The sequence below is a fragment of the Tyto alba genome, unplaced genomic scaffold, assembly GCF_018691265.1.
Source record: "Tyto alba isolate M040663 unplaced genomic scaffold, T.alba_DEE_v4.0 Super-Scaffold_42, whole genome shotgun sequence".
NCBI lineage: Eukaryota > Metazoa > Chordata > Aves > Strigiformes > Tytonidae > Tyto > Tyto alba.
This window is the reverse complement of record NW_024881318.1, coordinates 28,752,115-28,773,979: the sequence shown is the minus strand read 5'-3', so window position 1 is coordinate 28,773,979 and position 21,865 is coordinate 28,752,115. Positions and strand designations below refer to the sequence as shown.

Here is a 21,865-nt window from a genome sequence, read left to right as displayed (position 1 = left end):
GTGTGTATTGTTGCTGGCTGAAAACACCTTCCATGACAGTCCTGCCAGCTCATGTGAACACCCTCCAGTATGCTCTGGTCCATCCTAACTCAAGACACCTATTGAAATTGCTTAAGAAAACTTATTTTGCTAATTTTGCTTAAGCAGAGCAGGGAGTGCTCTGACAAACCTTCCTGCCAACAGAGGCAACTGCTGTCAGAAAGGCAATTAATTACCAACACTAAAAGGGCTGTGATGTCTTACTCTGGTCCAGCTTTTCTCTGGGCAAATGTCCATCTCTTACTGTTTATGGAAGAAAACAATGCATTGTTCAACTGTTTAGTTTATTTTTCACTGAAAAATCAGTTGGAAAAAAAGAACAAATTAAATTAAAAGAACAGGGTTACTTTAATCACAGTCTTATTTAAATGCCCATTCCCACAGAGATCTGAAAAGATGTCAAATATCTTCATGATGCTATCTTCTTGAATGAACCTATAAAAAAGAAAATCATACTGTGATCATTTAAAAAAAAAATCCGTAGAGTAAAATGGGGTGGAAAATGATGCCATATAAAGAATATGCAATTGAAAACAGAAGTAACAAAAGATAAAGCTCTAGATAAAAATCTGGATAGCATTTACTTGCTTTATTTCCTTGTTTCAAATTGGATTAACTTTTCTCATGACCAGTGGTACAAAAATTATTAAAAATAACTGTTTATGTATTATGGACAGACAGTGCCATAAGAGGAAACTAAACTGCCTTAGTCTGACCCTCCCATGTGCTGTTTTCAGGGATTTCTCCTCATTCAGTGTTTCACATTTAAGAGTGAGGCTCAATCAATCATTCAAGCCTCTGTACAGCAACACTGAACGATGTACCTGTGATTAAGCCTTGTTCCCAGTACAGAATTCAGACTGAAAGAACAGTCTTTGAACAATAATTGATCAAACAAGGTTCTTCTATCGTAAGACTGCACTGACTTGCCTATCTGAAAAAAACGCAATACTGTGGCTTCGTATTTGAGACAGAAAAAGTATTGTTCTTATTTTCTGCTTCTTTATTTTGCATTTATCATCCAGGTAAGGACTGCACGTAGGGGAAAAATTCTGAAAAGGCTTTTTAGTGGCTATTTAATGAACTAATTCTTCTAGTATATGGCTGGCATTACACTTAACTGCATACTTCAGTGACAAATACATCAGTTGAAATAAGACAGCAAGGCAACTTGTTCTGGCAGAGCCTAGACCTTCCCAGCAGAAGCCATTCTAGAGTTTTCTGAAAATTTTAACCTAGGGTCACCAGCCTATAAATAGAGGAGGATGCCAGGCAGAAGCCTTGATTGCAGCAGACAGCTACCACACACTGGGCTGCTGGGAAGACTGCAAGAGTGAGGCTCTGGGCCACATAACACAACAAGGAGTAACAGCCTTGATGTGAAGTTAAGACAGTGACTGCCCAAAGGTTCAGAAGACTGAAGAACCTCTCAAGCAAACCAAACCAAATCAAATCACAAAGAAACCAAGAGAGGAGACTGCATCAAATCCCAACACATACTACTACTTTACAAGTAAAGACTACAGTTAAACAGAGGTAAAAAAGTGGGAATGACAGAAGTATTTCAAGTAGTCACCTTCCCTAAGCAATAATTGACTGAATGAATCTGCACTATGTTTGTCACAGGGTGATTCATTTTTTCAAATTATTTCCTTGAGATAAATTTGTGCACCTCTAATCCCAAACAACAAGAGCTTTCATTCAGCATCTTAAATTCAGTACCAGCAGATCATGAAATTCCTTCTAAACTTCAGACAGAAATTAGTTCAACTGCTACAAAAATGCAAAGAAAGACGTATTAGAACGTAAAATCATTTAGGTTAGAAAAGACCTTTAAGATCAGGACCAACCACTAACCTAAAACTGCCAAGTCCCTCGTTAAGCCATCTCCCTAAAGTGCTATACCCACACATCTTTAAAATACCTCCAGGGATGGTGACTCAACCACTTCCCTGGGCAGCCTGTTCCAATGCTTGACAACGCTTTCAGTGAAAAATTTTTTCCTAATATCCAATCTAAATCTCTCTTGGCACAACTTGAGGCTGTTTCCTCTCATCCTATCACGCGCTACTTGGGACAGGAGACCTACACCCACCTTGCTACAATCTTCTTTCAGGCAGTTGTAGAGAGCAATACGGTCTCCCTTCAGCCTCCTTTTCTACAGACTAAACATCCCCAGTTCCCTCATCTGCTCCTTGCAAGACTTGTGCTCTAGACCCTTCACCAGCTTCGTTGCTCTTCTCTGGACACACTCCAGCACCTCAATGTCTTTCTTGCAGTGAGGGGCCCCAACTGAACGCAGGATTCAAGGTGGTGCCTTACCAGTGCTGAGCACAGGGGCACAGTCACTGCTGTAGTCCTGCTGGCCACACTATTGCTGATACAAGCCAGGATGATGTTGGCCTTCTTGGCCACCCAGGCATGCTGCTGGCTCATATTCAGCTAGCTGTTGACCAACACCCCCAGGTCCTTTTCTGCTGGGCAGCTTTCCAGCCACTCTTCCCCAAGCCTGTAGTGTTGCATGGGATTGTGACCCAAGTGCAGGACCTGGCACTCAGCCTTGTTGAACTTCATACAATTGACCTCGGCCATTGATCCAGCCTGTCCAGACCCCTCTGAAGAGACTTCCTACCCTCAAGCAGATCAACACTCCCACCCAACCTGGTGCTGCCTGCAAACTTATTGAGGGTGCAACTGATCCCCTCATCCAGATCACTGATAATGATATTAAACAGAATTAGCCCCAATAGTGAGCCCTGGGGAAGACCACTGTGACCAGACGTCAATTGGTTTTAACTCCATTCGTCACAACTCTTTGGGCCTGGCCATCCAGCCTATTTTTTACCCATTTTACCAACATATTTTCAGTGTAGCTGTAGCCTAATTTACATACCTGACACTATTAACTTGTTTCCTAAAGATATTTTTATCCCTTTTATTTACTGTGGAATGTAATATCCAAGGTCTACTAGCTGAGGCTACACTATAGAACAAGGCAGAGTGCTCACATGCAAGACTGAATTTAGGTATTAATTACGTATTTTTAGCTGGTTGAGTTATATTCCTAAGTGGATGATAACTGTGACAATATTATTCCATCAATAATTCAAGATGAGCCTCCTACAAAGAAAAAAGTCCTTTTCTTTCCACAAGGAGAAAAGAAATGATGTTGCATGGCAGTAAAACAAGGAATAACTGCATAAAGTTTCACATAATTTATGCAGAAATGATTCTCAGTTCTTCATGGTGGACAGTAAGATGCAAGACGGCATGGAACAAGCCAATCATAAAAATAATTCCAGTATAGCTCTCAAGAATAAAAAACTCTGGAAAGATTTTTGGTGCTAAGAAATGTGAAAATGCGGAAAACAAGGAAAATTACTTTTCAAGGTTGCTGCTGAAAGAACAAAACCCACACCATAGTATTATTCATATACATCACTTCTGACAGCAAATTAATTATTGTAGTTTTCCAAGATTTACCCATAGATAAAACAATAACCTGGGGGCAGGGGGGACTTCTGTGCATTACCAACAATATATTACTTTTTTCAACAGAGAAAACAATCCAAGATTTTGCTGAAAAGGACACATTTTTCTCTGTGGGCACTGATGCCTCAAGCCATAGAAATATCAAAATGTTTTCCACGGTTATTCGTTTCTACAGAGATGAAAGAGGAATAATCCATCATCTGCTTGATTTTTGTGAAGAAAGTAATGAAACTGAAGTAGGAATATTTGAAAATACAAGAAGCTTACTAAAATTGATGCTTTGAGCTTCAGCCATTCATTATTGCTTGCACCTGATAATGCTAGTACTAACTTCAAGGGACATCCATTCCTCTGCAATCTGATTAGCAAATACTTTTTCCAGCTACCTGGTCAACTCATTAAATACATGCAATAGCAAACACAGTACAAATATGTCATCCTTTAATCCTGAGGATTTAAATCCAGCAATTTCCTCATTCTCCAGCAGGGGATATATTTTATTCTACAAAGCTTTGACTACATAAAAAGTTTATGGCATGCCTCCACAAATATGTTTTTTATAACTTGCAGATAAATGGATATTAACACTTTTCTTAGGTTTTGTAAAATGAAGATGCGGATGAGAGACCCTTCCATGAAAATTTTTTTTTCCTCTTTCCCAGAGTGATAGTAGTTTGGTTGGTGGGGGATTTTTGCCTTTTTTTTTTTTTTTTTTTTCCAAATTATAATCTCATATATGACACATTCAGTGAAAGTGAATTCCCAGAAAAAAAATCTAATGAAATAGTCTTGGGTCCTAAATGCAAATTTGGTCTAATAAAAACCATAAAGGCAAATGGAAAAAGACAGGAAAGACCTGCCTTCAGTTCACCATACATTAAAAAAAGCCAAATTCACATTTCAATTTGAGGAACATATCCTGATTCAACTGCTCTGTCTGAAAAGAGACTGTCTTTTTAGTAAACTGTAATTATTAACCAAGGATTGAATCTTGATAAGGGCTAGATGTGGATTATTTGTATTAGGAGTCACATACAGAAAGGGAGCTGAGAGTACGTGCTGGATTTCAGAAATCCTGTCCTAGGAAATGCTCTGATAATCTAATGTCAAGACTGACAACACATAGCATTTCAAAAATAACATGGAACTTATGATAGCTGAAATGGATATTGAAGGAGCAAAAATGTATGTCTGAGAAAAAAATACATACCCCCCTGAAATAAAATGTTTGTATTTTTCCTTTGGTATCCCCTAATGCCATGCAAAGAAAGTGGTCAGCCTCTGCAATGGCTTCTCAAGGATTTTTAAAATATTACTCTGGATTTCTTTTTGTTAGAAACTAGTTCCACTGCGAGCATAATAACTGACCTTACGTAGATAATTGCAGCCTGCTCTAAAACATAAACTCTTTTTAAAGGCAAGACCGTAATTTCAAGAATAAAAAACAGTCACTATATTCCCACATGTCTTCTAAACCCCTGACTATCACAGTCAGAGAAATTAGCCTTTCCAGATCTTACTGTGTCATAGAAAATCCTATCACTCCCCTGAACATTTCTCTTGAACATTTGGTCAATATTTAACATTATGACCTCACTTGGGCAAGAGTGCCCTTTTTTTTTGCCTTTTCAGGAGTTTCTAGTGCAACAAGAGTTTGCTTGCAATTTCAGATGAAATGACTGCGTATGTAAATACACAGACGTTAATTTTTTCTGCCCTCAAAATTGGTCCATCTGCACACATATTTCTTTCAAATAAATGCACAGACAAATACTAACAAAATGATAATCCCACAGTTTTGATTGAATTGACAACCAGCCTATATCTACCTTTGAAAATACTCATCTATTTTCATTATAAACAAATGGTTCCAAACTGCTATCTAGCCACATGCTGATTACAGTATCTTAAGCAGAAAGTTATATTTGGATAACTTTTTTCTTTTTAATCAATCAAACCAAATTTCAATATAATATAAGTTTGGATTCTTCAGTGATGGTAGGATGGACACAGTCTTAATGGGAGGATGACAAGAGACCGGCATCACATAAAGAAGGTGTGTTGCCAATAAATTTCTGGACCAAAACCTCATTCATAAATTTCTTGTTACCACACTTTCTGTCACCATCTTTCATATTTCCACTTTTAGATAACATCCTTCCTCAGTCATATAAACCCAGTTATTTACAGTAGTCCCATAGTGGTGCTAGTAAGACTTCTCAGCAAGTATGAAGCGCACAATACGGTCTCTGATTCAGCAAGCAACTTAATCACACCTGCATGTTCAAAATTTACTTTTGATTATTCAATTGTTAATGCAACTGGTGGAAACATGGAGGTGACTGCGAAAGGGTCTGCAAAGATTTTCTATAGATAATCTGAGCAGATGGCTTGCATAGTGTTCCATACTTCTTGTGGACTTTAGTAACTGCTTTTATAGGCTGTTGTTTTAAGCAGCACAGAAATACTCCAATAAAATGACCATGGTTTTATTTCTGTATGCTCATGCATTTTTTTATTATCCACTTTAAAATTTCTTTTAACAGTAGTGAAATCAGGGTCTGTTATTTGTCAGGTGGTTTTGACGACTACATAAGATGTGCTCATACTTATTTCATTCACTGAATAAAAGAATCAGAACATAATAGGCTAATTTTATCAGAAATTCTGGCAAAATAACAAGCTGGATTTCAAGAGTTTACCTCTCTGTTCTTTCAGGAATACCCAAGAGCTTGATCATTTCCCTTCATCTTTATTCATTTTAGCTATCCTTTCCTGCAGATGAATGGTTTTCAATGAGTGCAGCTCTTATTACTATGCACTGGTGTTATTACTCTGTGCTACTGCCCAGTGTCGTAGGATGATTTACTTTAGCATGCAAGAAAAAAAAATTCATCATTTTCATTTTTAACGTGACAAAGACAGAACTTCTGGTTACTTTCTATAATTCATATCACCATTCAATCCTTTCCTTTTTGCGGTTTCAAGATTAATGTTAGTACTAATGCTATTCTATTTGTCTGAAGTACCTCACTTCAGGGTTTTTCTTTCTGTTACTGAGCTATTCTAAACTCAGGAATCCCTTCTGGCTTCAGAAAGCTATGTAAGATGTGTAGGAGTGCTCCCCAGCCCTGTCTAAGGGAAATCCTTGATGTTAAGTTGCTTCTGAGCAGATCAGAGGAGAGAAGGCTGAGAGCTCCAAGTTAAGCTCTTGAGTGGGCATCACATCTTCCCAAAATTACTATATCTTTGTATTTGAGAGAGAAAAATCCATACACTCATTTAACAAACTCCTGAAAAATATAATGTCTGACAAAGTATCTGAGTATTCTCGCTTACGCTCACAATGTATCAGAAAGGAGAACAAAACTTTAATTTACTGAGATCCTTGTACTAAGCCACATTCAATCTGCATTCTGTTTTGTCTCAGCTCTAGGCATTATTAATGCAGAGAAAAATTGGAAGAAGGAAGATAAAGGCCTCAGAGAAAGCTCATAAATGTAGGTTAATACAAAAAACCTGAACTGATAGATGAGTAAATCTTAATCAGAAAAGGCAAATAATAAATGAATTTAGTTTTTTAAAATGCAATCAAAATCAAAGAAAGGGGCATTTTAGCTTCGTTTCTGTATTTTAAAAAGTGTAAACCATGTGATACACAGAAAAACTACTTCAGTCAAATTTAAAACAGTTATAGAATAAAAAATGTTGGGCTTAAAATAATTAAAAACAACTTAAAAAGCAAAGTTTACAACAAATACCGCATGAGATGAAAGATCCAGTTTACCACAGTGAATGAAAAAAATAGAAGATAAAAGAATGAGATACAATGTGAAATCAAAGGATGTTTATAAGTAAGACATGACAAAGTTCAAACTGTGGAAAAAGATACCGTAAGAAGTCAACTAGTAACACAGTTTTAGCAATATTTTTTTTTTAATATAAAGAGGAAACTATTTTTGTAAATAAGGTTATTTATAAGACTATTCGTATAAAGAAGAAACTAAAGATGGAAATAAAAATGCAAAGTTTACTAATCAATATGCGTTACTTCCCCTCACACACTACACTTGACAGAGGATATAAATCTGCTGTAGTTTGCAGACAGATGACTCAGGCACTAAAACCTGTATACTAATCTGAAGCACGTAAGGAGTGAATACCACAATTACATTATATATAACCACACAATATATCATTAAATTGAACTAAATATAGCAGCTAGTGTTGGTCATACCATTCTTCATTTTGGAGGCTGGTCTATTTTATACAAGATTATGATCTTCTGAGTGTATCCCTCCAGTGCATCCATAACTACACACATTCTTCTGCAGTGGGCAAGATACTGTGCCAGACAACTTTTCCATATCAAACAACTACATTGCAACTGAACATGCAAATTAATTTCCAAATTTTTATTTCTCCTCAAAATAAATTCTTCTATGAGTACTTCTAAAAATCCAGTCTATTCAACTTTTTTCACAAAAGTTTCTTTTGGTTCAAACCCCACTTTTTTTTTCTGGACTGGCAACATATGCAAATTGCTTCACAGCAAATTTCAATTAGATCAGGTATTAGGAAAAATAATTTGACAAGGGTAGTCCAACATTGGAACAGGCTGCCCAGAGAGGTTGTGGGATCTCAATTTTTTGACACTCGATTCACATCCCTGTGTAACCTGATGCAGCCCTGGAGTTGGATCTAACTTCAAAGCTGGCCCTGCTTTGAGTGGAGAATTAGACGAGATAACCTCCAAACTTCCTCTCTAATATACATTATTCTGTGATTCCACAAACTAAGGATGGAGCTCATTTTATCTAACTAAAAGTATGTCTATAGGACTATGTAGATGATTATCCTATGGACAAACACAGAAGTAAATTCAACTCAACACCTTAGACTGTTTTCTAAAGACTGAGAAGGACACTTTCTCTTCATGGTTTTGTCTCTCCATGGATTACAAGAAAAAAAGATGACCACCTCAGACTTGATACATAACTTCTACATAATCTCAGGTGAGACAGATTATAGTTTGAGGAACATTTTTTTGGATCAACTGCAGCTACATGTTTATACTGAGCTTAACGGATAAACTGAACAGAAAGATAATACAATACAGTGACTTAACACTGCTTGCTACCACATATACCATAACCAACAGTCTCCAGATCTGCCATTTCAGCAACACATTTTTGATCTTTGTAAGAGAGAAGCATGTGACTTGCAGTTTGTTTTTCAAATGAGGCACTACCTCAATTTGAAAGATCAGTTTCCAGCATGCAGGTTAGAAGAGCTTTTGTATTGCACTGTATGAGTAACAGATTGAGATTGAATTTTTTTACATGATTGAGTACTTTTGCCTAGAGAGTTTGATTTATTGTGTTAGCCAGGTCTGTATTGTTCTAAATGCAATTCCAACAGAGGGCAGTACTCTTGATGAACCATCCTGTCGTAATTTACAGGCAGGCCAGGAGAGACACAGGCACAGAGTGCTCCTATATTTTACATGAGATGTCACCAAGCCCCGAGGTCACAGATCACAGAACCATTTAATAAAGGCATGTAAACGGTGATCAAGAGCATAGTGTAGAAGATCCCAAGTTACAAGATTTTGCATTCCCTCAGAAATACAAAATAATTGCAGGAAATTTGCTGGGCAAAGGTTATGAAAAATAATCAGGTACTAATAAATGCAGTTACAAAGATTTGATTAGTACTTCTGTTAACTGTAGCATCATATGAAAACAAAGTGACATGTTAAAGGTCCTATACTCATGAATTGTATTTTCCAATAACGTATTTTAAATAAGATTTGACTAAGAGTGAGAGTAACGTCAAGAAAAAGAGATCTTTGCTCGTCTTGTCTGGTGGGGTCTCCCTACAGCAAATGCAGCTGCTGTTCTTGCATGTTACTTTCCTTTCTTAGGTAAGGACTATATCATCTCAGCTTTGCAAAAATGGCTGTTAATACATTTTATTAGGAAGAATGCTACCTCATTATGCCCACATTTTAGCAATGTGTTCTTCACAGTAAAGCCTATCAGGTCGTCAAATCCTGAATGTCTGCACTATAGTAAATTTAGTACAGAGTTGAAATGTAAATAATTTTATCAACAATAACTATCATTATCTATTGACAAACCTGGAGAACAGTTTAGAACTCCCACCCGTCTGAAGGAGAAGTTTAAATGAGATGACAAAGTGAAAGTCACTCTCTGTACAAACACACATGACAAGCTTATGCCTGACTGGAAAATTTCTGAAGCAAAGCAGTTTTGTCAGCAACTTCCAATTTCCTGAACTGAAAAAAGCACCATTTGCAAAAAGCACCAGTTTTAATTACACTTCATGCATTTTGTCCAGCCAGCTATGGCACACACAGTTACAGTCCATCAGAAACTGTTGTTCTTCCCTACCAAATCATTTGGCTGGGACTTCAAGATCCTTGTCTGCAAGTCAGTCTAGGTATAGGACAGCCCCAACAACCTGCCGTTTCCCCAGGTTTCTCAAGCTCAAGGGAATTCTCGCTACTCTTCCACATCCCCAGGTTAGATGTAGCCTGCTGAATTTCTGCCCTCCATACATGTGCTAATCTTGCCTTCACTTTGCACAAAAATATGTCCTAAGCTATGATGTCAAATTTATACAGATAAAGGTGAATAGATTATTCAATACATAGAGCTACATGTGGAAAGAGGAGAGAAATTAAAATACTGTATACATGTTTTCATAACACAGCCTTCAACTTTGCATGCTTTATTCCTCCCTCAAACACTCATTCCTTCCCCCACTGTGCATTAATTTCTGATTTGCCAAATGACCTTTGCAAAATTTACAGTGAAGGGAATAGGACTCAGCCCCTTCTGTGTGAAAGTGGGAGAAGATCTCTAATTGCATATAATGATCTTGAATCTATGTTTAGATTTCTTTAAGTGCGAGGATGACAGGAAGCTGTTCATCTTTATTGTATGTGGAAATTGCAACAGCGTTTCTTTAACTTACAGATTTGATGTCAAGTTTCCATGGGTTTAAATGCAAGAGGAACTGAAGCGTAATGCTATGGAGAAGGTCCTGAAACAGATACGATGGCACCAAATGAAGCGCAAAAGCTGGCAAGCATGTCATAAGGTTAGATAACTCTTCCTGCAACAATTTCCTTTGCAGAAAAAGAACTGCTACAAAGAAAAGTATTTCCCAATGGAGGAACCCTGTGTGCTTTAAATTAATCATTAATTTCTGTCTCAAAGATTAACCTAAAGCCCCAACAATAAACTTATTTGTTTTCCTTGAAAATGAGAGAATACAGTCACCAGTACTTCCACCTCAAGGATCCTGGCTGTTTGCCTCGACTTACCCGCTTATGAAGACGTTCTGCTTCCTCCTGATACGCAGCAAGTTGTTGTTTCCATTGTTTCACGTTGGCAGTGGACTCCAGCAGGGCTGCTGTGAGCTTAGCGTTGTTACCCTTGAGGGTGGCCAGTTCTGCTTCCCAGTGCTTGCTGATTGTCGAACTGCACAGACGGAATGAAAATGGTCAGAGCCCTCAAATATCTTCCTTTATTTTATTTTTTTTTATTTTTTAAATGTCTTATAATTTTTTTTCAAAATATCCAGGAAGAATAGAATTATACAAAAATCCTACGACTGAATGTCCAATGAGAATCCGAATGCTCAAATCATCAAAACTATACATTCAGAAAATATAGGTATATCATTACTGGAAAAAAGCCTCTACACTCCCAGTTCAACAAGGTATTTTTTTTAATAAAATGTTAAGGATGATGAAATCCACATTAGCTTCCCAAAAGCAGCAGTATGTAATTCTAGAATATGTATATGATTAGTCACTATTTTAATATGTACGTATTGAGTGAAAGTGCTTTTTTAATCTACTACTTCATGGAATAGATAGTAGAAAAAGATTTGTCACCTACTTGATTAAACAAAACTAATGTAGTGCTTTGGAACTACATTGGAACTACAGTTCAACTGTCTTAATGCAAGCCTTCTATCCCTGAAATATACTTTTTTTTATTAAGTACCGTATTTAATATGTATGTGAAAACTCAAAGATCTTGAATCTCAACACCATAATACTGTTAATATGCCCCTCCTCAGTAATATCAGAAAAGAGACTAAAGATTGAGCAGCGTATAGATATTATTGCTTTATTGCAAAGAGGAAGCTGATGTTGGGGCTTACTGAAGTAGCCTATGGAGGAACAAACCTTGCCTACAATTTAGTTACTCTCTGAACAAACACAGGGCTTTAATTTTCACAGGTAATTAGTTTGCCATCATCCGCAGACCAGATCTTTGCACACTGTATGCAAGGGGAAAATGTCTCAGACATCAGGTGAATGTGTATTAGTATGCAAGTAGCTCATCAATGTTTACTTGTACAATTATAATAACATGTGAGGTACACACCTACATGGAAAAATACATACAGAAAAAATTAATCTTGTCTAATTAGCTCACTATTAAATGCATCATTGAAAATCAAAGATCTGTAACTGGACAAAATGTTTTTGTATATAGGTTTGTGGTGAATTATAAGGAATTCTTACAATAAAATTATTTATTATAATAAATATATTTCAATATGCTTAATTAATTAAAACTATAAATTAATACTATTTATAAATTAAAACTATTTTGCATATAAGTTTATAGATTTATTTGAACTTTGTACATACAAACAATGAAACATTCTACCGCCATTTTCTCTACCGAGTTTTTTTCCACTTCCTGCACATGCACAGCCCATCCCACCAAACGCATATTTCAAAAACATTATGACTCCTACAAATGCTCCTTAGGTGTTCAAAATCAACAAGCCATCAAGGAACATTCATTACCATTTCAGCTCCAGTCATAATGTTTTTCAGCTCCAGTGTTCCCTTCCAAATACACTGCTTCATCCCCTTGAACTGGAATACAAGTTCCTTCAGAAGAGGAATATGAGTTCTTTCAATTGCTCCACCATTTCATGATCTAGTCAACTAATTAGAAGTTCACTGAAAACTTTAAATCTGAAATGACTAAACTAAAATAATGATGATCCTACTTCATCTGGGAACACTGACTCACATAATAGAGAAGAGGAGAACAAAATTCTGTAACAGTGTCTACTCTTCTGTTTCTCTAATCAGACTTTTCACTTACAGTAGCACAGTTGATCAATAAATTCTGCAAAAAACATGATAAAAAATCTAGTTATCATATTCATAAATCCTCCTTGATGTTCTGATCTGGCAAACAAATATCCATTCCAGCCATTTCATGCAAGTGAGTAGTCCCATTTAGTAGTCCAGTTATGGCAAGACTAGTAGCAAATGGTGTGTGTGTAATACCTATACATGTTTAAAAATGTGCCTTCCTACTTAGCTTTCACCACAGAAGAAATATACACACAAGAATTTATACTGACATAAAACAGCAGATTAAAAGCTTTGTATCCAGGACAGTTACAGGATGAGAACTGTTTGATCACCTAATATCCTAATTTAATATGCAAACAGGGAAGTGAATGGATTTTTTTTCAATGTCATAATGTGTATACCCACAGTCATACAAGGTAAATGTCTAAGCCATGAAGCTTCCAGAAGACAGACTCTCAGATAGCACTGAGTAGTAATTTGAGGGGGATTTGTAGTGTGTTTCACCTTCACCTCTGCCCTTACTAGCCTGCCAAGAAAAGTCAGGACCTTGTAAGTTATTTCTTGTATACTGGAATATCAACATTAGATATAAAGCATGGCTATGGCTACCCTGGTTCAAAAGCTAGAAGATTTCTTTGGAGACTGTTGTTTTTAAATTGGTTGTTTTCAATAGGAATGCACCAGTATTATTTCTCAATCACATTTTTATCTCTAAGACATCTACGTAGTGGTCATAAACAGGTCTATTGTAATGCAGATGTTATTTGTTTGTAGCATATACTGTTTTTTTTACAAATAATTACTACTGTATCTTCCACATATTGTACTATGGCTCTATAAAATAGAAACATATTACTTAAATTAGTCTAGCCTTATATCTTATAATACACAGTGACTTCCCAACTATTTAGATTTACCCTGTTTCTTCTTAAAAATCTCCACGTTCTCTGACATAAACACGACCATGTCATGGATATCATACCAGCAAACACAGAACCAAAGATGTGCATTTTTTGTTTCATAAAATGGTAATTTGATTAAAATAGCCCATAATCAATCCTGGCAGCACTGATTTACTTTTCTCAAATACCTTCTTGACAAACTAGTGAAAAAAAAAAAAAAATTAAAATTATACTTTGTGAATTGTTTTGGTTAAAACAGGATTTATTTGGATTTAGATTCATTGTTTTAGGACCAGACAACAGCACACCTACAGCAGGCTGTCCTTAAACTAGATTAGGAGTATCTGCATTGATGCCTTTATCTGCAGAACTAACACTTCCAGAGGAAAAACTGAGAAACATAGAGTTCAGACAATCAGATTTCTCCCTCAGAAGAGATGCTGGGGCTAACACTCAGAAGAGAGGACACACAAATCCAGAATCTGAAGGACACATGGAAAATTCAAAGGGCTCCCAAACAACTGCTAAAGCCCATCGCCAGAATTTTTATGGTGGAACAGCTGGACTACAGTCCCTCAGGCTAGGTACGAGGGCTGCACATACACTTTCTCTCTTAAACTGTTTACTTAATTCCTTTCGGAAAGGCTTTTTGCTAAAAGGAATTGATTTTGCCCTCAATGCTTTAGATTCTGTCATAGGAAATACACACAGAGCTCTGTCAGGTTGTCTTAACAGTTGTAAATAGCTAACCAAACCCAAATCTTTCCTCATGTGTTCTGAGATTATTTGCTCCAGGAAGCATGTGAAATATGAACACTTAATCAGTGATCAAAGTGATCCCAACTGCAATGCAACTTCTACAAGAACACCTTTCAGTTTTGCACTGTGGTGCAAAGAGCAAAGCTGTATGTATATATTGGGGGACACAGGCATACACGCTTGCAGTAGTTCTGTGGTGCAAGAATTCAACCTGCATACATATTTTGTTCTGTCCTGAAAGCCATCCATCCCTTTGCTGACAGTGTCGCACTTTTAACAGTTATTTCTTCAGACCTGTCAGAATTAACACCACTGACTGCCTGGTACACTCAAAGTTTCAAGATGATCCTTCAAAAAAAAAGAGCATCCTTAACACTCGATTGTTGCCTGTTTCTCAGTGTGAAAAGCTCCACCAAACTTAAAAATACTGTCTCAGAGGATAAAGCCTGGTCATTTCCCTTGTGAAACTTCTGACCATCTGAAAACAAGAGAATAAGCTGTTTTGTGTAATCACTACATTATTGCCAAATACAAAAGGGAGAATGGGCCTCCAGTGGGTAATAGTAAAATACAAGTTTTATTGGCTCAACTGATCATGCTATACAAAAAATGCTTTCACAACAGGTTTAGATCTGATTGCACAGAAAGGTACAATGACAACAGTTCATGGGATTGTAAGCACTTGTTAAGGAGCAAAAGGTCAAAACTCTCCCACATCTCCGATCCTCGGTGCCAGCCATGCTATCTGGTATGTGTGTAACATCAGATATGTCCACAGTCAGAACACCACATGGTGCTCTACTGCCAAGGCAAAGGATTCAGTCAGGTATTTAACATCCACAGCATCCAGTAATTCGATCACTACCATAAAACACTCCTGGAACAACTGGTGGCTTATATACAGCCGAACTGTGACACCCCTGAAAATTAAAGTAGGAGTCAATGATCTTCCATACTTTTAGGCATTCTGACCAATTAACGTCAGGCTGATCTCTCTTCTCACTGGGGATTAGTTACAACCCCAGTAAATCACTGAGGAATAGCTTTGCTATCTGTCCATCTGCGACCTGAATAGAGTGCCAGAGGCTATAAATGCATGATTATCTTTCTCTGCAAAGTAGGTCACTTAAGGAAAATTAATCTGAAAAGCTCCAGTCACCATGTTTAGCCAGTTGGTGAAGGCTTGAGAAGGCAGGGGGCGGGGAGCACACATTAATGAGTTGCATTCAGAATGAAGTTATTTTGAGAGATGCCTTCATGAAACAAAGAAACAAAACCAGTTCAAATCAAGAGATGTTTACTGCTTTTTTGAATCAGCATTGCTTATTCATTGTTTGCAGAGTTGTATTCAGTACCAACACTATAAAACACGGTTTAAGCTTTATTTTAGATTTATAGAAATAAAATGTGTGCAGAATTCTGATTTATTAATATTTTATGGATTTTAATATTGGATTCATTGCATGAAATGAATTAATTTAACAACTGGAGCTCTCACTATAGCATAATCATGGTTTCAGAGAATTACAGTTACTCAAGAGCATGCGAATTCTTCTCTTCAGGTGTCACTGTGATCTGCACTGCAGGTGTATGGATATCAGAAATGAGGAGGAACTCAGCTGAGTAGAGAATGGGGTACTTTCATTACAAAATTTGGCATCTGGTATAGTAACTAAATCCGTAAGAGTTGACAAATATGAACAGAGCAGAGACCCCGCAGCTGCTGCCCACGTTATAAATAGTGGTGTGCGTTGGAAGCAGCCCAGGAGTCTGGCGGAGTGAGCATTACCAGTCAGCGGGAGAGGTATGTCAACCAGCTGGTAACCGCATTAGCTGTGCCTGCGGCAAGGAGCGATCCTTTCCGACAGCCTTGCTGGTGAGCCTTACGGAGCAGCTCTTCACGCTTAAGGAAGCAAAGGGGGATTGTGAATGACCTGGTTCTGTTACAGTAGTATCTAGTGAACTCAAGTAGAGTAGTCTCTTCTCTTTGGAAGTGTAAGGCAAATATCTGGGCTTATGCAAAACTCCCTGGTGCATGTGGGAAGGAATTCTGCACAAGGTCCTTACGAAGTCCTCCACATGATATAAGCTTCAGATAATACTGAGATCCCAGGCTGGAAGTGTGATGTCTCTGCAACAGGGTGCGCTTGCTAGTTGCCCACATTGGCATGATGTGACTGCCCTATTAGATGAAAATGTTGACTCTGCTAGCACAGAGGATGAGTGTAGCATCCCTCAAAGTATTCCCAAAATCTCACAAGATTTCTCCTCCCGTTCATGCTGAGAATAAGAGTTAAGCTCCTCACTTCATGTCCTGATTTAGAAGCAATTTTAAAAAAGCATTTTGGGAATTTCACCCCTTTTCAGCAATTCAAAAGGCATCTTCTGTGGCCACCTATTAAATGTGTAAAATTACTTAATGATGGAAAGGATTTAAACATGATGGTTTTAGAGTTTGTCCTGCTGCTAGTCCAAAATACCATACACGCTCAGTAATGATACAGAAACTTCTCCCTCCCTCTTGAACATTTAAAGCAAAATTTGAAACAGAAAGGGGTTTTGTCATTTATTTAATTTTATCTAAATAGGAGTCCTAGAATGAATGGGAAGCTGAAGAAAGATCAGTGAAGCCAATCAGGTACTATCGTACCATTCCAGGAAAAGGCAAAAAAGAAGTTTTGGGTTGCTCTGCCATTTTAGCCTTTGTACAAAGCTGTCTGCTTGCACAGGCCCAGTAGTTTCAGCCACTCAAAAGACCGAACACATGTTCATGAGGGACACAGTCATCTACAGTATAGTTAAACAGTTAAAGACCAGCAAAAGACAGAAAACTACAGTAAGAATGACAGCTTTTGTAAGAAGAAAACTTAAGAAACAAAACAAAGTTGCCTCTTTACAGCTACTGTTTATTGGCTGATCTGTAGTTGTAATTAACTGGACACATACAAAAGGAAGTCTTCTTTGACAAACTGGAATTTATTAAAAAAAAGGTAAATCCTCTCAAAGTTATAATCAAGAGGTAATTACCAGGAAATTGCTTTGAGTTAAATATTTTGAGTGAGGCCAATGAAAAACTAATTAATATTCAAAGAGATCCTTATCCTTAATTAGAGTATTCAAAAGAATTTTTAGCAAAGGAGGATATCTCCCCTGGGGAGAGAAGCAGGAACATTAACGGAGCATGAAAGATCTGTTCTTCCCTTTGGGATAAGGAATATCTACACAGTCTCAATGGAGTTACATTAGTACAAAACCAGGGAAACAGTTGCGAATCAGCTCTTTATATTGGTTAAATGACAAATTCAATCACAGCAAAAGAGATGAAGGAGGCCCTTGAAGCACATGGTACTTAAGTGAGGTGACTAATAACAAAGCTGTACATACCTACTGGAAAGTGAGAAAGGCAGCTGAATGGCTGAAATCAGCAGGTGAGAGCATCACTTTTCTGATAGTCTATCATTCTCTACTAGCATTCAAGGTTTATCCCACTCCAGGATATATTGTTTTGCGCACCCCTTTGCTCAACTCAGAGCTACAATATGCTTGAACTCTCAATTTATATGTCAGTCTAGAAGACAGAAATGCAGAAGCTTTTTCTGCAAGTTCGGGCAGAGGATTGCTTATGGAGCTATTACAGATTTCTCTTTCAAGGTGTTTCATACATGATCTTTCAGTTTCGTTTAGCCTTTCCGTTTGTTCACGCTCTTGGATTCTGAATCATCTGAAGTACCTGTGCAGCCCATGGACGGAAGAAGAGTTCCCCTTCCAGTTCTGTTACAGGCAGTCCTGGTCTTAGGCATCTCTTGTGTTATATTTTATCAACTCACTGAGGAAGGGACAGTATCTTTGCAGACTTGTAGGATGAAGATGACCAAAGAGGTTGAGTAATGTTACAGACTCTTTCCACTATATAGTAGACCACTATGCCGTGCAAATTGGTGGCTATGCCCTGTTTAGATCTAACACCTAAATCCATGTTCTGTGTTTTGTAATACAGCTTTCATTCATCACAAGGCCCATAGAAACCACCACAACACAGACCACCTTTCAATATGGATGCTTATTACTGAAGAATAGACTGAATATTAAATTCTTTCTAAGGAAGGAAAATTTCACAGAAACATTCTCTATGGTAACCCAGCACAGTATTCCTGCAGAAGACAAAGCCAGAGAAAAAATGCCCAAGTATGGTGGTGTTCACTGCTTATTGAAACACTAAGAGTCAGTAGCAACAAAAGAGCTCCTGTAAGACACTCCACGGGATGCAGGAGATTGGCTATTAACTCTCAATTAATGCATCAGCTATGGTTCTTATCAATCAGGAACTTAGCTCCCAATTACTTACACAAGTTAAAGTGGGGGACAAAGAGAAGAGTCACTCTTCTCCACATGAAACAATGAAGTTTCCAAACTTCTTCTATTGTCTGCTAGTATATGCTGGATGTGTTTACACAGGTGACATTTAAATTCTGTTTCTCATTCAACTTAAACTGTTAAGAACAGTTCTATGCACATCTTTTGTATCACTATACAAAAGACTTGTATTTAACCTGAATCATCACAGTGGCACTAAGAAAACCCCTGATTTCTCTGAAGAGGCTCAACCTTTATTTTAATTTTATTCTTTTAAGATCTCATTTTTGTCTTAGTCATTTGAGTTTAGATAGTAGAGACACTAATTTATCTCATCATGAAAGCCACAGAGCATAAACCAAAATCAGTATCTCTGTCGTATAGCTTTTAGCCCTTTGCAAGAGCAAGCATAGCTAATTAATTTCTAGCTTTTTTTGCACTAACCTGTAAAATCTTGTAGATCTAACATTTATCATATACTCTGAAAAATTAAAAAATATTTGCCCTTGCTCTTTTACTGAAATTGCTTAACAGTACCACTGCAAGTATTTTATTCTCATGCCTGTGAGACTTCACAGACCTAAAATTTTATCATACACTCTGAAAAAGTAAAAAGAGATTTGCCCTTGTTCCTTTACTGAAATTGCTTATTGGTATCACTGGAAGTAGTTTATTCTCATGCCTGGAGCGTATCTCGTATTTTTCACCACTGTTTTGCAGTAAGTTTTCTTAGTGCACTAACACTCAGCATAATTCCTTGCTGTTGTTATGGTGCTGAATACTTCAAGTATTCCAACAAAACTACATGTTTAAAAGCAACCTATTTAGGAACTTACATCCCATTTTCTAAAATGACTAGGTACTTCGCTACGAAGGAAGTCAAATGAACTTGGGCTCCTATGGCACTTAAACACTTTATGAAAGCAACTATATTACGTTGCTATCCGCAAGTCAGATACCAGGACACGGTGACCCTGACACTGAAATGATCTGAATTATGACCACTTTCATTCTGGAACTCATTTGTACACACAAGAATTTAAAGCAGTTTAACTGTAAATTCACACTTTGAATTAGTACAGATTAATTTTGCTGAGGCCCCTGCCTAGACAAAACCCTATGTTTCAAAAATCCCACCTACACCAACAATTTGTGTGTGCATTGAACCAATGTGCACTCTGTCAGCAACGTAACAGAAGAGATGAGAGTATGTGACTATCCTACACTTCTCTCACCTGAGCTCTGATTTACTGAGTGCTATTCTGATTCGAAGAGTTTCACTGAAATATGCTCCCAATTATGCCTCGGTGAGCTTGAGAAACTTCCCTAGCTTCACCACAGAAACACTGGGGGAATAAGGACAAGGAACAATTATTTTCCCAGTGACCACACCTCCACCACTAAGTAACACAGGGCCAAAAAGACCCAAGCTTCTGAAGGCCAAACGGATTGGGGAATTTGCACTCTCCACAAACTGCCCTGCTCCATGTCAGAGGGCCGGAGAGATCCCAAGCACGGTTTGCGCACAATCATATTTGGTGCCACTCCACTCCTATGGTCTTCCAAGGCTTTATATGATCTGCAACCCTCCCGTGCCCATCTGAAACACTTCTGGGGATGGAATGCACATCTCTGCTTTTCTGTAAGGAGAATACCACTCTTGTGGGTGGCAATGCAGCCCTCAAATCATTGCAGGTATGTGGAACTGGAAAAGGACTCCATACAAAGCCGTAACTGTGTCTTACACCAAACAAGGACACTGTGTGGGTGCCGAAGAGATCTGGCGTCATTGATGTAATGTGGAAATGGTTCAGCCCACACCCCTCAGTACCAAGGCCCATTTTATTTAGCCATATAGATGTGGCCCATGAGGCTTTTGCAGCTACAGGTCAATTCTATGGAGCTCAGCAGAGATTCTCGGCTTTGCAGCGACAGAGTAAAGGCAGTACGAGCTATGCTCTGAGCAATCACAGCCACATGTAGAGCAGCGAGGTGGCTAAAGGCACCTCTCCCAACCCCGTAAATCTGACATATACCACATGCAAGGCATAGAGATCCTCAGCACAAGCCTCTGCCTGCATTTCTAGGTACTGTCACAGCTTTAACAGGTGTGTGTTGTGGCTCTACTGAAGACAGCAGTTGTTACCAGTGGCTGAATGTGAAAGACTTGCACGTGCCTGTTTTAGCTCTTAGTTGAACCTTCTGTTAGTGATACCACAGGATAGCTCAGCCTCTAAGGCCCCTTAACGCTGTCTCCTGTCTTACTTTCATAGCAAACACTGAACTCAGCAGAACAATCATTATAGCTGCAGGGCCTTACAACTCCACTACCAGCTACAGAAAGACATTCTATAGAATGATCTATAGAAATACTTCTATGTGATTAGGCAGTTGCATAAAGATTCTGAATTATGACCATTTGGCCTCCATCCAGCTAGTGCATTAGGTTATCTTACAATATCGAAGAATAACTACTGATCCAATTAATTTTTGCATTACAATTGCCAGTTTGTTTATCCCAGTAAATACAATAACATGCATTAATCACAGTTAGTGCAGGAGAGGAACTGTCAGTTTGCATGCTGCCAATAAAATAATTTTATTCCACTAAGGGAACAGAAGTTATGTGAGAGCATGGCAAGTATAATTAAGTTTCATTTATCTCTTGTGATAGCCATACAATTACTTAAGAGTCAAGAGCCTATATCTAAAGCCCAAAGTAAACCATCTACAGAGCTGTCAGAAGTACTGTGAAGAACAAGAATTAAGTTGCATGAACTATATGATCGCAGTAAAGCATTTACTGGCTGTATAGGTTTGAACAAAACAACTTGCAAGTGAGTTGCAGCACTTGTAAGTGAATACTGCAACCCATGTTTTTTTCCATCTCAGCTTTCTAAGAGAATAGAAGTATTAAATTTGCCTTGCTTAAACCAGATCAGAATCCAAGAAAAGACTCAATTTCTTGCACTATGCTGATCCTATAGTCAAATTTACTAAAAAGATATTAAATGGATGAAAAGAAGATTAAATTTAATACATGGGAACTCTCTGATACTGGCCCCTCTTCTGTGAACTATAGGTTAAAACTAAGAAGAAACAGTCCCTATATAAGTTTCTCTCTCTCCCCTACTGTAAAAAATCCCAGTTATTAAGA

At 37.8% G+C, this 21,865-nt stretch overlaps 1 protein-coding gene across 1 annotated transcript in view; it reads right to left on the bottom strand.

Annotated features, from left to right (window-relative positions):
* HOMER1 (homer scaffold protein 1) overlaps positions 1-21,865 on the bottom strand; it is a 108,503-nt gene that overhangs the window by 24,830 nt on the left and 61,808 nt on the right. The window contains exon 6 of the mRNA XM_042804751.1: positions 10,886-11,042. Coding sequence (XP_042660685.1) covers positions 10,886-11,042 — 157 coding nt within the window. The remainder of the gene's footprint in view (positions 1-10,885; positions 11,043-21,865) is intronic.